This window comes from Cannabis sativa, chromosome 5 (assembly GCF_029168945.1).
Source record: "Cannabis sativa cultivar Pink pepper isolate KNU-18-1 chromosome 5, ASM2916894v1, whole genome shotgun sequence".
Lineage (NCBI taxonomy): Eukaryota > Viridiplantae > Streptophyta > Magnoliopsida > Rosales > Cannabaceae > Cannabis > Cannabis sativa.
This window is the reverse complement of record NC_083605.1, coordinates 64,966,326-64,980,019: the sequence shown is the minus strand read 5'-3', so window position 1 is coordinate 64,980,019 and position 13,694 is coordinate 64,966,326. Positions and strand designations below refer to the sequence as shown.

At 35.7% G+C, this 13,694-nt stretch overlaps 1 protein-coding gene across 4 annotated transcripts; it reads right to left on the bottom strand.

Annotated features, from left to right (window-relative positions):
- Positions 1 to 9,401: 9,401 nt before the first annotated feature.
- Positions 9,402 to 11,443, bottom strand: LOC115717277 (uncharacterized). Of its 4 annotated transcripts, none has more exons than XM_030646247.2 (5): positions 11,290 to 11,443; positions 10,610 to 10,827; positions 10,385 to 10,507; positions 10,071 to 10,252; positions 9,402 to 9,562 (listed from the first exon to the last, which is right to left on the bottom strand). In XM_030646247.2, exons 2-5 carry the CDS (start codon positions 10,793 to 10,795, stop codon positions 9,529 to 9,531), a joined length of 525 nt encoding a protein of 174 aa, XP_030502107.1. In that variant the 5' UTR covers positions 10,796 to 10,827; positions 11,290 to 11,443; the 3' UTR covers positions 9,402 to 9,528. The 4 variants fall into 4 exon arrangements, with proteins under 4 accessions (XP_030502107.1, XP_030502105.1, XP_030502108.1 ...); XM_030646245.2 differs by lacking the exon at positions 11,290 to 11,443 and adding an exon at positions 10,970 to 11,018; XM_030646248.2 differs by lacking the exon at positions 9,402 to 9,562 and adding an exon at positions 9,791 to 9,982 and having other exon boundaries at positions 11,290 to 11,442.
- Positions 11,444 to 13,694: the final 2,251 nt, after the last annotated feature.

Genomic DNA, 13,694 nt, shown 5'->3' with positions numbered 1-13,694 from the left:
TCTTCTTGCTCTTATGCAACCCAAAATTCTCGACCCCATTTAATGAGCTTTGAGGGGGTATTTATAGTGTTTTTGGTGGGGTAATCCCTAGGATTATTGTACATGTGTAATCGTAAAATCCATAAAGATGGGTATTCCCAATGAATATGCCATGAGTAATGCATGGTCAAGTCCCTAGGTGTAGTAGGGCTTTTATGTGGAATGTCCTTATTGTCTTTTGACTAATGTGACTCTTCACAGTGTAGCCGTCAATAGACTTAAATGATCATTACTTCACAACTACAGATTGGGGGTTGTGCCGTCAGACTTTATTGCGTGTAGCAGTCCCAACACGTTTCCTCCCATGCTGCATTAAATGTGAATTGACTGCTCAGGGGAAGTCTGACACCTTGCGGAGATGCCTTAGTATTACTTGGGCATCCGGGAGCGTATGGGGCTCAGCATGCCTTATCCGGGAGGCATGTCTCGGATGCTGCCTTATATCACAAAGACTTAGCAAATAATTCAAGCATTAAGACGTTTTGATCCACGTGTCCCTGTCCGGTTGGTCCACGTATATTGGGCAAAATCAGGGGCAACAATATTGAATAATATGGATTACATTGAAATGTAGTTTTATTTAGGGCATAAAACCCAACAGTTAGAGGGTGTTCATACGACATTAAAATCAAAGGACTTTGAATTGCAACTCAAGAAGAAGACTAGGAAAGATGAAGCCTATCTTGCAAGAGGAAGAAGTCCAAAGAGAGGATCATCAAGGAACAACCAGTCACCATCCAAATCGAAGTTAAAGATCAAAGACAATCGACCATGTTATCAATGTGGAAAGATTGGCCACATTAAAAGATTCTGCAATCAATTGAAGACACAATCTGGTTTTAGATCAAACTACGATGATAAAAGATGCAACAGAAACCATAACCAGTACTCAAAATCTAATGATCATGGAAATCAAAGAAAAGACTCTGCAGCTGTGGCTAAGAGTAGGTGGAGATGGAAGTTCAGATAGAGAATTATTTTCTATTTCAAAAAATAATAACAGTAAAGAGTGGTTCCTTGATTCAGGATGCACTTATCATATGTGTCGCAACTTAGAATCTTTATTTGATTATCAAGAAACCAATAATGGTGGTAGAATACTAATGGGTAGTGATGGTTCTCGTAGGGTTGTTGGAATTAGTAAGGTGGCTATAAGGCAATTCAATGGTGAAGTGAAGATTCTGCATAATGTGAGGCACATTCCAGAATTGAGGAAGAATCTAATATCACTTGGAACCTTGGAAGATGAAGGTTATGGCTATAAGTCCTTGAATGGGAGCCTAAGGATCACAAAAGGTTCAATGCTTGTGATGAAAAGAAAGAGAGTACATGGATTGTATGTACTCGAGGGTGAAATTGTACCTGTGGCTAAGGCAGATACAATAAAAGGTTTAAAAAGTGATATGCAGCTATGGCCTCAAAGGCTTGGACATATGAGTGAACAAGGCATGAGAGAATTGTACAAGAAGGGAGTCATTGAAAAGTTTCAGACATGTGCATTACCATTCTGTGAGACTTGTGTCTATCGCAAGAAACACAAGATCAAGTTTACAACAACAACTCACAACACAAAGGGAGTTCTAAAGTATGTGCAGGCTGACCTTTGGGGGCTAAGTAGAATTCCAACACATTCAGGTAAACACTACTTCCTATCTATTATTGATGATTTTAGTAGATGTGTTTGGACCTATTTACTTAAGACCAAAGATGAGTGTCTAGAACAATTTAAGATATGTAAAGTTCAGGTACAAAACAAAACAAAACAAATTTAAAGGTTAAGACACTTAGAACCGATAATGTTCTAGAATTCATCAACACTGAGTTTGATAGATTGTGTAATGAGCATAGGATAACTAGGCATAGGACAGTTGTGAAAACTCCACAATAGAATGGAGTTGTTGAGCGTATGAATATAACCCTTTTGAATAAAGTGAGATGTTTACTTCTTAGTTCAGATTGAGAAAGCCTTATTGGGGAGAGGCTTTAGCTACTGCTTGTTACCTTGTTAATAGGAGTCCTAATAGAGTCATAGACTTGAAGACACCTTATGAGATGTGGTATGGAAAGATACCAAACCTGAAACACTTGAGTGTGTTTGGATGTGCAGCATATGTACATCAATCCGATGATAAGCTAGATGCTAGATCTCTCAAAACAATTTTAGGATATCCTGCAGGCACAAAATGTTATAGAATTTGCATAAACCAGAATGAATTACCTAAGGTGATTATTTCTAGAAATGTTGTGTTTAATTAAAATGATTTTTTTGTTGAGTTTTTTTTTTTGGTTCCAAAATGGAGGTTTTCCAATCAGAAATGGAGTGTTCTTGTTATGAAATTGGAGAAGCTATAGTGGAGTTTTTTGTTTATGGTAACTAAGGAACTATATAGGTTTCTTTTTAAATTTTGAAAAGCACACACTGAGAAGGGGAAGTTCTCAGCCGAGAATCATAGATAGTTGGCTAGTCCGATGATAGAAACTAATTTCGGTGGCTACGGTATGAATGGCTGAAGTGACACCATATATAAACTCATTTACTTTAACGAACATTGTTTTATATGTAATTTTAATGTGCTTAATGTAGTGAACCAAAAAAAAGTGTTAGTGGAGAGAGAGAGAGAGGATGAGATTTGGTGAGGTGGGAATCAACAGAAGCGAGGTGGTTCGTTCTGGGAGCTAACCAAACCAAGGTAAGTGAGATGAGGATGATCATGGAGCTGAAATATGATCATCTTGAAAGAAATATGATCATCTTGAAAGAAGAGGAAGAAGAAGATAAGTATATATATATTAAAAATATATATAGATATATATATATATATATGGGTGACTATTCAATGGTTACATTTTTATTGTAACCATATGGTTACATTTTTCTTTAACCTGTAATAGCAGGTTACTAATAGGTAGACTTTCCTTTTTTAGATTTAATTAATTATAATTAACTATTTTCTTAAAATAATTAATTAAATAGTAGACATTCCTTTTTTAGAATTATTTAATTATAATTAATTATTTTCTTAAAATAATTAATTAAATATTTAACAAGACCTCTTTTAGCAATTAATATTTATATTTAAATCCTTACTTGAATTATTTTAATAATTAAGCCATTTAATTATAATATTTACAATAAAATTTATTTTTTTTACAAAAATTAAATTTCTTTTGACACAAATTAAAACTCTCTTCTTATAATAAATTTTTAAATAATTAATTATTTTTAAGTAATATTTAATTATTTTGTTACAATTATATGAACTAAGTATTAGGCCTCAAGCTAATCAATCAATAACAAGTGCAGCTATTTTTTTTCTAAAAAATTCTTCAATTTATTTCATTTTTTACTTTTTAAATATTTAAATAAAAAAATTAAATAATTAAGTGTAATAATTTAAAATTAAGATTACAAGTATAATAAAATTTAAATTATGAAATTGTATGTGTATAATTTTAAATTATAAAAAGTTTTGCTATAAAATTTTAAATAATTTAATTATAAAAAAATAAATTGCTAAAAGATCCTTATATAGTAATAAATTGCAAAAAATTAATTAATAATTATAATTAACTTAATTTTAAAATATAATTAATCTTAATTAAAGTTTTATAAGGAAATAAATGATTAGGTTACTTTCAGGTTACAAGTTATTTATTATTTATTTTTATTTAATTTCTAAATTAATCACAACCATTTAATAGTAATCCAATGGCTTAAAAAAATGTAACCATGATGGTTACAATAAAAATGTAACCATTGAAACCTCTTCCATATATATATTTATATATAGACTAAAGTCAAAAGGCGGTTTGGAGATATTAATGGGGTTTTCAAGAGCTGGTAATAATAGTTTTAAAGAAGAGAAATTTTTAGTAGACCAAGCTGCAGAGGCAGCAAAGCTTTTGGGAACCTCTTTCATGGCTTCCAGCATTAAAGGGAACGACAACAACATCAACAACCAAACAAGTAATAGTACTTCTGACGAAACACCACTAATATTCCAACAACAACACCATCATCAGATTCAAGGCCATCATCATCAACATCCTAATCAGATTTACAACATGATTAATCAATTGTCATCTTCCTCCTCCCTTGGATCGACGGTGGCTACTGCTCAGGAGGTTGTTCATCGACCGTCTTCTCCAGTCATGACGGAGGCTGGTGCGGTTTCTCAAGCGGGTTCTCAGGCAGATCTGCGTTCGGTTTCCAAGGCGCTGTGCTCGAAACGGTTCAATCGGGTCACTGCAGGGCCTCGGTCAGTGAAACAAAAAGCTAGCCAGGCTATTTGGGTCCCCAATAAATCTCTCCCCGTGCCTGTGATGTCCTTATGGGTTTCTAGTTTGGGTATTGGTGTTGGAGAGCAAGCTGTGTGGTTTGAAAAGGCTTCTGATCATTTGCCAAGTTTAGACTTGTTTCTAATTGGTTATGAGGAGGTGTGGTTTGGAAAAGGGTTGTGTGTTAGAGAGGTGGGCCCAGGTGTGTTGACTTCTGGGTCAAAGGCTGTTTTGGGCCTGGGGACTAGTGGGTTGAGCAATAGGGAGGGCCAAGGGAGAGTTGCTTTTAACAACTCGGCTGTGGGCCATGAATTTAATTTCCAACTTGATGGAAAGAGGGTCCTCTCTTATAATTATTTTAGTAATTTTTTAAAGGCCCAAGAGACTACTTTGCATGACCTTAAAAATTCTAGAGAAATCAATTTTCATGTAATTTGGGAAGCTTCACTTGGGCCAACTATTTTATCTTTCTTTGTGAGTGGACACGTGTGTGCGAGTCAAGAGAAGCAGACTGCTGTTGGTCATGCTTTAATTACAGGGTCGGTCTGTTTGGTCCCAATGGCTTGTGGGAGTTTAAGTGAATGTGGCAAATTGGGTGTGGGGCCGGTTGTTGCTTGTGGTGAGAAGGGCCCGCTTTCACTTGTTCATGGTGAGAAGGAAGCCCATTATCCATCTCAAGATGAGAAGGCCTTATCTAATATTTTTAGAGCCCAAGAAATTTTTTTGAAAGATCTAAAGCAATTTGGGAGGATGGATTTGTTCAAGAAAAGAAAACTCTTGGATCCTTCTGCTTCTTTATGTTCCAGACCTCATATGATTATTCGGAGACACCCGGGTGTTATCCGAAACTTCCCTTGGGACACAAAGGATCGGGATCAAGACAGAACATCCAAGATTGCTTTTGAAGAACCTTCTAAAGTTTTTTCGGATTCCTTGTCTCGCTCTAACAGCATTGTGAAGAACCCGCTTATTGGTTCGTTTGTGATTGAAGAATCTGACTCTAGCTCTTCTGTTCACTCTCAAACCCCTGTGGAGGAGAATGTCTTATCTCCTCCACAGGAGCCATGAGAGGTGTAGCGTGGAACTGTAGAGGGTTAGGGCAGACCTCTACAGTTCTGGAGTTGAAAGCCCTGATTCGGTCGTGCAATCCTGATTTCATTTTCATTACCGAACTAAAAGTGGATGCTTCAAGTCTGGTACGCTCCCTTAAGAACCTTCACTTTTATCATAATATTGTTGTGCCGGCTGTGGGATGTGCGGGGGGATTAATTTTAGCTTGGAAAGAGGGCTTTGAATTTGAAAGTATTAATGTTTCTAAAAATTAGATTACCGGTTTTGTGTACTCTGACCCTGTAAGGAACCCCTGGTTGTTGTCTTGTGTTTACGGTCCTCCGTACTTCCATGAAAAGAAGAAATTTTGGTCTAGCTTGATGGTTAATGGTGAAAAATTTGGTGGCCCTTGGTTAATCTTAGGCGATGTAAATTTTGTACTGAGCAACTCGGAGCGGGTTGGGTCCAAGGGGAGGGATCAATTTAACCCCTTCATTTCGGAGTTAATCAACCGTCATGCGTTGGTTGATTTGCCTATTAAAGGGGATATCTTGACTTAGGACAATCATAGAGACGGTGCCAATCACATTAAGTCGGCCCTGGACAAAGCTCTTGTAAATAATGGTTGGCTGCAAATCTTTCCTAAGACGGTTGTTCGGTCTCTCTGGACCTGTAATTCTGACCATCGACCCCTCTTTATTAATACCGACACTTCGGTCTCTAACGCCAGAAGGCCTTTCCGCTTTGAAGCTTGGTGGACAAGGGACCCCCGTAGTTCCTTGGTGGTGGATCAAGCGTGGAGGTCTGTTTCCCATGTTTGGGCCCCTGCTAGAGTGTTTAAGAAAGTTGGTGCGACCCGCCTGGCCCTGAGTAATTGGAATCGGGTGCAATTTGGCAAGTTGGATTCTTGCATCTCTAAGTTGGAGGGTCATTTACATGCTATCCAAAGTTTGCCTGCTGGTGACAGAAATTGGGCTACAGAGGTTGAGGTGAGGAAAGAGCTTAATGAGGCTTTAAGGCGGAAAGCAATCTATTGGCAACAAAGATCCAGGGTTTCTTGGATTAGGGATGGTGATAAGTGCACTAATTTTTTCTTCATTTCTGCCACGATTCGTAATAGAAGAAACTCGATGGATAGTATCTTGAACAAGGATGGTGTGTGGATAACTAATAAAGAAGAGATTGGTAATGCGTTTACTGGTTTTCTGGGTGACATTTTCAAAAACCCACCTCAGAGCCCCCTGGAAAGCTTAGACTACTTAATCCCTGATCATCTCTCCCCTTTGGAGCAGTCTGAGCTTGAGGTGATCCCGGGTCACGACGAAATTAGACAAACGTTGTTCTCTATGGGAAGCTTGAAGGCTCCGGATCCTGATGGTATGTCAGTTCTCTTCTTCAAACACTACTGGAACTTTGTGGGGCAAGACTTTTGTGATGCAGTTGTGGACTTTTTCCAGTCAGGGAATATGCATCGAGGCTTTAATGCTACAAATATTACTCTCATTCCTAAGATCCCCAACCCTAAAAAATTATCCCAGTTCAGACCTATCTCGTTGTGCAATGTGATTTATAAGGTGATCTCGAAAATCATTGCAAATAGAATTAGAGTGTTTCTACCCAGATTGATCTGCCCTACTCAAGCAGCTTTTGTCCCGGGCCGGAACATCCAAGATAATAATGTTTTAATCCAGGAGATCATACACTCTTTCAAGAGGAAAAAAGGGAAAGAAGGGTTTTTTGCAATCAAGATTGACCTGGTTAAGGCGTACGACAAACTAAGTTGGAAATTTATTGACCACGTTCTGCGTAGTTTCAAGGCCCCCGACAAGTTCTGCCACTGGGTACGCCAGTGTATCACAACAACTTCCTTCAACCTTTTTCTTAATGGAAGGAAATTTAACAGTTTGACTCCAGAATGTGGCATTAGACAAGGAGACCCCCTATCTCCGTACATCTTTATATGGGCTGCTGAAATACTCTCGCGCATCCTTGAGCACGCCCTTGATAACGGTACCATAAGTGGTATAAAGCTAAGCAGAGAGGGCCCCAAACTCTCCCATCTTTTCTTTGCCGATGATCTGATCCTTGTTGGCAGGGCAAACCTTAAAGAAGCAAGGGGTATGTGGCATTGCCTGGAAAAGTTTTGTGATTGGTCTGGTCAAAGAATTAATAAGCTCAAAACCTCCATTTTCTTTAGCGGTAACACAAGTGATGGTATGAAACGAGGCATCAGGCAGGCTCTGGGATTGAACTGTGAAATGGGTAACATAAACTATTTGGGCCTCCCGCTTTTTAGATCCCGCCAAAAGGATGCATATTTTAACTTCATCCTTGATAACCTGCTGTCAAAACTCCATGGGTGGAAATTAAAATCGTTATCAAAGGTTGGTCGTGCTACGTTGATCAAATCGGTGGGGCTTGCTTTGCCTGTTTACACGATGCAGACAACAAAGCTTTCTAAAAAGCTTGCATCTAGGATTGATGGTATGGTGAGGGACTTCTGGTGGGGCTGTGAACAAGGTAATAGAGGCATCTGTCTTAAAGCCTGGGACCAGTTGTGCCTTCCCAAGTCCCGTGGGGGGCTTGGCTTTAGAAAAACTGTGGAGATGAACCAGGCATTGCTGGCCAAGTGGGGTTGGGCTCTGCTTACTGAGGAACAATCGCTGTGTTGTAAGGTTCTCAAATCTAAGTACCTTAAGGGTAAACAGTTTTTTGACTGTGAGGTTAAAAGCTCCGATTCTTGGTTTTGGAAATGTGGTGCGATCAAAAGAGATTTTAAGAAAAAGGGCGTGCAAGCTAATATCCGATGGGAGAGAGACAAGTATTTAGGATGACCCTTGGGTTATCCATGGTACGGATTTTTACCCTAAGTCCAATTATTGTCAATAGCGGGGCTTGGAGAAAGTGTCGGATTTACTTTTACCTGACGGAAATTGGGACACACCCAAGCTACACAACCTTTTTGACCAGGAAACTGTTAGTAACATCTTAAGAGGCGGTAATCCGAGTGGCCAGGGAAGGGATAGATGGGTTTGGACAAAAGAATCAAATGGCCTATTTTCAACCAAGTCTGCCTATCTTATTCAAGCCCTTGATCGGGCTCCTTTGTGCAACATTGCTTCGGCACTATGGAACAAACTTTGGAACTCAAAGATTTTGGAGCGACACAAGGTCCATTGGTGGAGTATCCTTTCCAATGCTCTTCCCTTAAGAGCCCCTCTTGCTAAGAGAATGGGTTTTGATGATGTTTCCTGCCCTATTTGTGGGGAAGCTGAGGAGACCACAGAGCACTTGTTCTTGTATTGCAACTTTGCCTTCCACCTTTGGCGATCTTCTCCTTAGGGGGTTATGCCTGTTCTGGATTCAGGAGCCCGAATATGGGACTGGGTTACTTTTCTATGGAATCTTAAATCTAGAGGAGTTAATACTGATGAGTTGTTCCTCTATGCCTCGATTGTGGTAGATATGATTTGGAGGGCCCGCAACGACAAGGTACATAATAAATCAATGGGTAACATTAAACACTATATTGACTCTATTTCTTCTTGTTACACGGATTATGGCTCCTGCCTTCTTTCCCTTCCTCAGTCTGTTGGGCGTCAGCTTGGTCTCCGCCACCGGAAGATTGGGTTAAAATCAACTGCGATGTTAAAGTCGGAGGTGAAACTATGTGTGCTGTGGCGATTGCGAGAGACCATAGCGAATCAGTTTTGTGGGTAGCGGCAAAAAGTCTACACTTCTCTGACCCACTCACTGGAGAAGCTACAGCCTGTCTTCTAGCCATGGAGACGGCGGTCTCATTGCATCATCCTTTTGTTTTGGTGGAGAGTGATTCTGAGATTGTTATTAAGAACCTAAAAGGAGATGACTCCATTTGGGGGATTGAGAACTATGTGCGACATTGCAAGCTCCTCTCTACTTTTATGACTAATTGTAATTTTCTTGTATTGCTAGAAACTGTAACTACGCGGCTCATAATGTGGCTAAATAGGCGTTTGCCAACAATGTTACGGACATGGTAGAGATATCTACTATACCTGTTAATATTCTTTATAATGACCATGAGGTCTAACTTCAGTTTTATTTATAAACGCATTTTTTTTAAAAAAAAAAATGTGCTTAATGTATATTCATAAAAATATCCCTATATAAAATTGTACTTCACTCTCGCCCCATTCGTTGTGAGTACATGTCCCTGCAGATCAAATTTTTATCACTAATTGTGAGACAACTTTTTCACCATGATATATTGTAATTTAAATTTAGTTCACTTTATTATTACGTGAAAACGTTCTTATAAGAGTATATTGTAATAGTATTGATCTTTATTTAAATCAAATTATAAAAAAAAAGGTAAGTGTACCCAGCGTGACACCTCATCGTATATAATGTGCACCAACTTTTTAAATAACCCATGGAAAAATTGGTAAAATTTAAGATGAGATCTGATATTCCAAAAGAAACGTTCTGTAGTCATAATTTCAAAAGAACAAAAGAAAGATAAAAGTTGTGCCTTCTAAGTCTCCTACACAATGAGAATCCTTGTACCAAATAACTACTACTTATTAGGACAATCAGCTTTAGCAGCACTACCCTCCTCCTCCTTCAATTTGTACTGCCCATATACATACATATATAATTACAGAGAAAGAGAGAAAGAGAAAGGGAAAGAATTTAATGAAATGAAAGTGAAGTGACTTCACCTTGGCCTTGGATAATGCTTTGCAGGCCTAAACATAAACAAGTCACGAGCACCCTCAAGAGTTATGAAGATTTTAGCTTCATAAAAACGTTCATCGGTGCATTGCAATGTCAAAAAATAGAATATTCCTCCAGTTATTCTAGATGTCACACTCAAAAGTTTCAAAAACTTCAAATCAGCACCCTACAGCATGCATTGATACAAATACAACAACATAATTAAGTAAAAAAGTTCATCATCATATATAAATATAAATTAAAAGAAACATTCATGTATGTATGTATGTATCTTTAATAAATAAAATGAACAACCAACCTTAAGGTTGTTAAATTCTTCCACTGCTGCATAAGCTGCATCAATGCAGTCCTGTGAGGTAACTTTATCTACTACAAACGAAGTCCAGTAAAATCGTTTTTTCGGCTTATCAGCATGAAAACCCTATGGAACATATATAAATAAATAAAAGAAAAATATAATATCATTCATCAGCAATAATCATCAACTAATTGAGAGTGTGAGAGAGAGAAAAAATAATGATACATCAGAGAGTTCGAGTTGGTTGATATAATGAAGGATAGCTTCTTCGTCTTCATCTGAATCGTAACGAAGTATTTTGGGATCGAAATTGTCGTTAGATATGGGGGGTCCCTTCCGGGATGGTGTACAATCCCAATCATAGCCAACCGGATCAATAAAATCGTAACAAGGTGCCTCTTCCTCTGCCATGTTCTTGTTGGTTAATTTTGATTCTCTATTACCTGTAGAAAGTCAATATTAATTCAATATTAAGTAAACAAAACAGAGTGAGAAGAAATAATAACATGCCCGAGAATGACTTTTTCTCTTATAATTTTAATAACCAAATTGAAATAATCAATTTACACAAACAAACAAACAAACTTGATCTTTCTATGTGTCTCAATTGGAAATCCATACAGTCTGAAAATAGAAAAGAGAAAAGAGAAACAATTAAAAACTGATCCTCACTCATATTCTCTTATTTTAGTGGATTATGTTTCGCCGACAACACAATTCAATGATGCAAATCCAAATTCCCAAATCAATTATCATTAAACAAACAGTCCAACAGATCAAGATCAATTGTTAAACAAATAATTTAATTAAATATATATATTTATACACACACTCGGGCTGGCCTAAAAAACAAACAGAACACAATCCAAATGTAATCAAAATCATCAAAGTCACAGAGTACGTACCGTCGATGGAGAGATCGGGCAAACAGGGTTAGGGTTTATTTTAAAAATTAAGTTTTGAGAGAAAAGAAAGCAAATATCTATTTATAGGTAATTTCTCTACCGGACCCTTACAAACGCATATACCCTCGTTTTCTTCATTGGCTGAAATGTATTTGTGGGACCAGTTCTAGGTTGTTATGGGTGTAGTGGATCATATTATTTCCTTTATATAAAGGGAATTTTTTTTTTTTTTTTTGACAAAGTGATTAGAATCACTCATGAATTTATGACGGCCACGTCCGTCACCGCGCTAGGAGGAAGATAGCTCATCGTCTAACCGCAGAGCATGCTTTGCCAAGCCATGGGCTGCTAAATTCTCAGAGCGAGCCACATGGGACAAAACTGCCCCCGAAAATTTAGACAATAAAGCTATAACATCTTAAAATAATGCTCCTAACTTGTTGAAATACATCTCCCCGTTATTGATAGCTGTCACTAAAGCTAACGAATCTGAATAAACTGAAACAAATCAGAAAACCAAAAAATATTTTATTAGAAAATTATCAATCCGATCAAAACACTCAAAACTCAAAAACTGAAAAACTAGATCCTCATATAAAATACTATAACTAGCCAAAGGGAAAGTAGCAACATCTAATAATATTATTCGTCCTAAATTTATCTTTGGAATTAATGGAAAATGCTCATCTGGTTAAACTATCACGACATTCAAATTTAATTTAAAATAATATTTAAAATTTACCTAATTCTAAATATCAAAATTTAAAAATAATTTTTAATAAAAAAAATAAACAATATGAACAAATTTATTATTAATTGCAACATCTAATAATTTGTTATTTTTTTTTATTAAAAAAAAATACTCAATATTTTCTCATAAACCAAGAATTCTGTTATATAGCCACATTTTATATAGGATAGATATTAGTTTATTGATTTTAGTAATAGATATATATAAATATCTATATATATATATATGAGTGCACTCTTAATGGGTAATACCCATGAACGGGTAAAATTAAAAAAAAATAAGTTTTTATGCTTACTTTTTTTTTATCAAATTAAAAAAAAAAATCTCTTATTTTTACATTGTAGGGCTGAGATTGTTCTATTGGTTGAAAAAAAAAATTAAGAAATTTTTTTTTAACAAAAAAAAAATAAGTAAAAGTTAAGTTTAACTTAAATATTTTAACATGAGAATATTTAAGACATAGTAAAAAAATATATTTTTTGATATTTTTTTTAACTAAGTAGTTAAACTAAGCATAAAAATTTAAATTTCTCTTTTAGCATTCGTTATTAGATCAAAATATGTTAGTTTAATATTTTTAAAATTAATATTTATAATTAAATTTGTTTAGTCACGCATGGAGTATTTTCGTGATCAGTCACGCTCCACATCAGCCCTTTGATGACAGATTAATATCAATAATTATCAAACCTTTTCAATTTTTTTTACTAGGTTCCAAACATAATAGTTAGATTTTTTTTTTTTTTTCTGAAAAAGTTAAAAATTATTTTACATAATATATTTTAAAATTTAAATAAGACTAAAAAAATATACAATACAATATTACAATAAGACCATCTTTAATTGATGGTGTAAATTTTTTTACTAAACTCAAACAATAAGTCAATATTATATTTAGCTCAAATTTTATAATTTTACTTTTAATGCACTAAAAGTAAAATAAAATTTATTTTAATAGAAATATGTAGAAAAACAACAAAAATATTAAATTTTAATTAAAAATATATAAAAACTATATTAAATATATAAATAAAATATAAAAAGTTTTTAATTACATTAATGAGTAGCAAAAAAGTAAATAAAAAATATATTTGTTGTAGTGTAAAATTTGGCTCATACTATAATTTTGTATTAAATTTGGCACAACTTTTAACACATGTCAAATTTAGACTACATTATACACATTATTGGAGTTCAATTTTATAAACATAGGCTAAAAATTGCATGTATATCACATTTATAACACTCTATTAAAGATGCTCTGTAACACCCTATTAGTTTAGGCATGTTATCGTGATCTAAAATTAACTGTGCATTTCGTTGGTAATCAACAGATTTATTAAAAATCGTATTTAATTAAATCACTACGTGTGCTAGTGGTCAAAATCACTAACGATAGACTCTGATCATCAAACGAGATGCTTATTTGTGATTGCATGAAGCAATAAGCTGGTTGTTTTTTCAGCCTCGAAATTGTTCTAGAATGATGTCTGACGTCTTTCGGACCTATTTGTAATGTTAGCGGCGTAGTACTCACTACGAGTGCTAGTGGTCAAATCACCAACGATAGACTCTTATCATCAAACGAGATGCTTATTTGTGATTGCTACGAAAATGTTTCAGAATAATGTCCGACATGTTTTGAACCTAGACG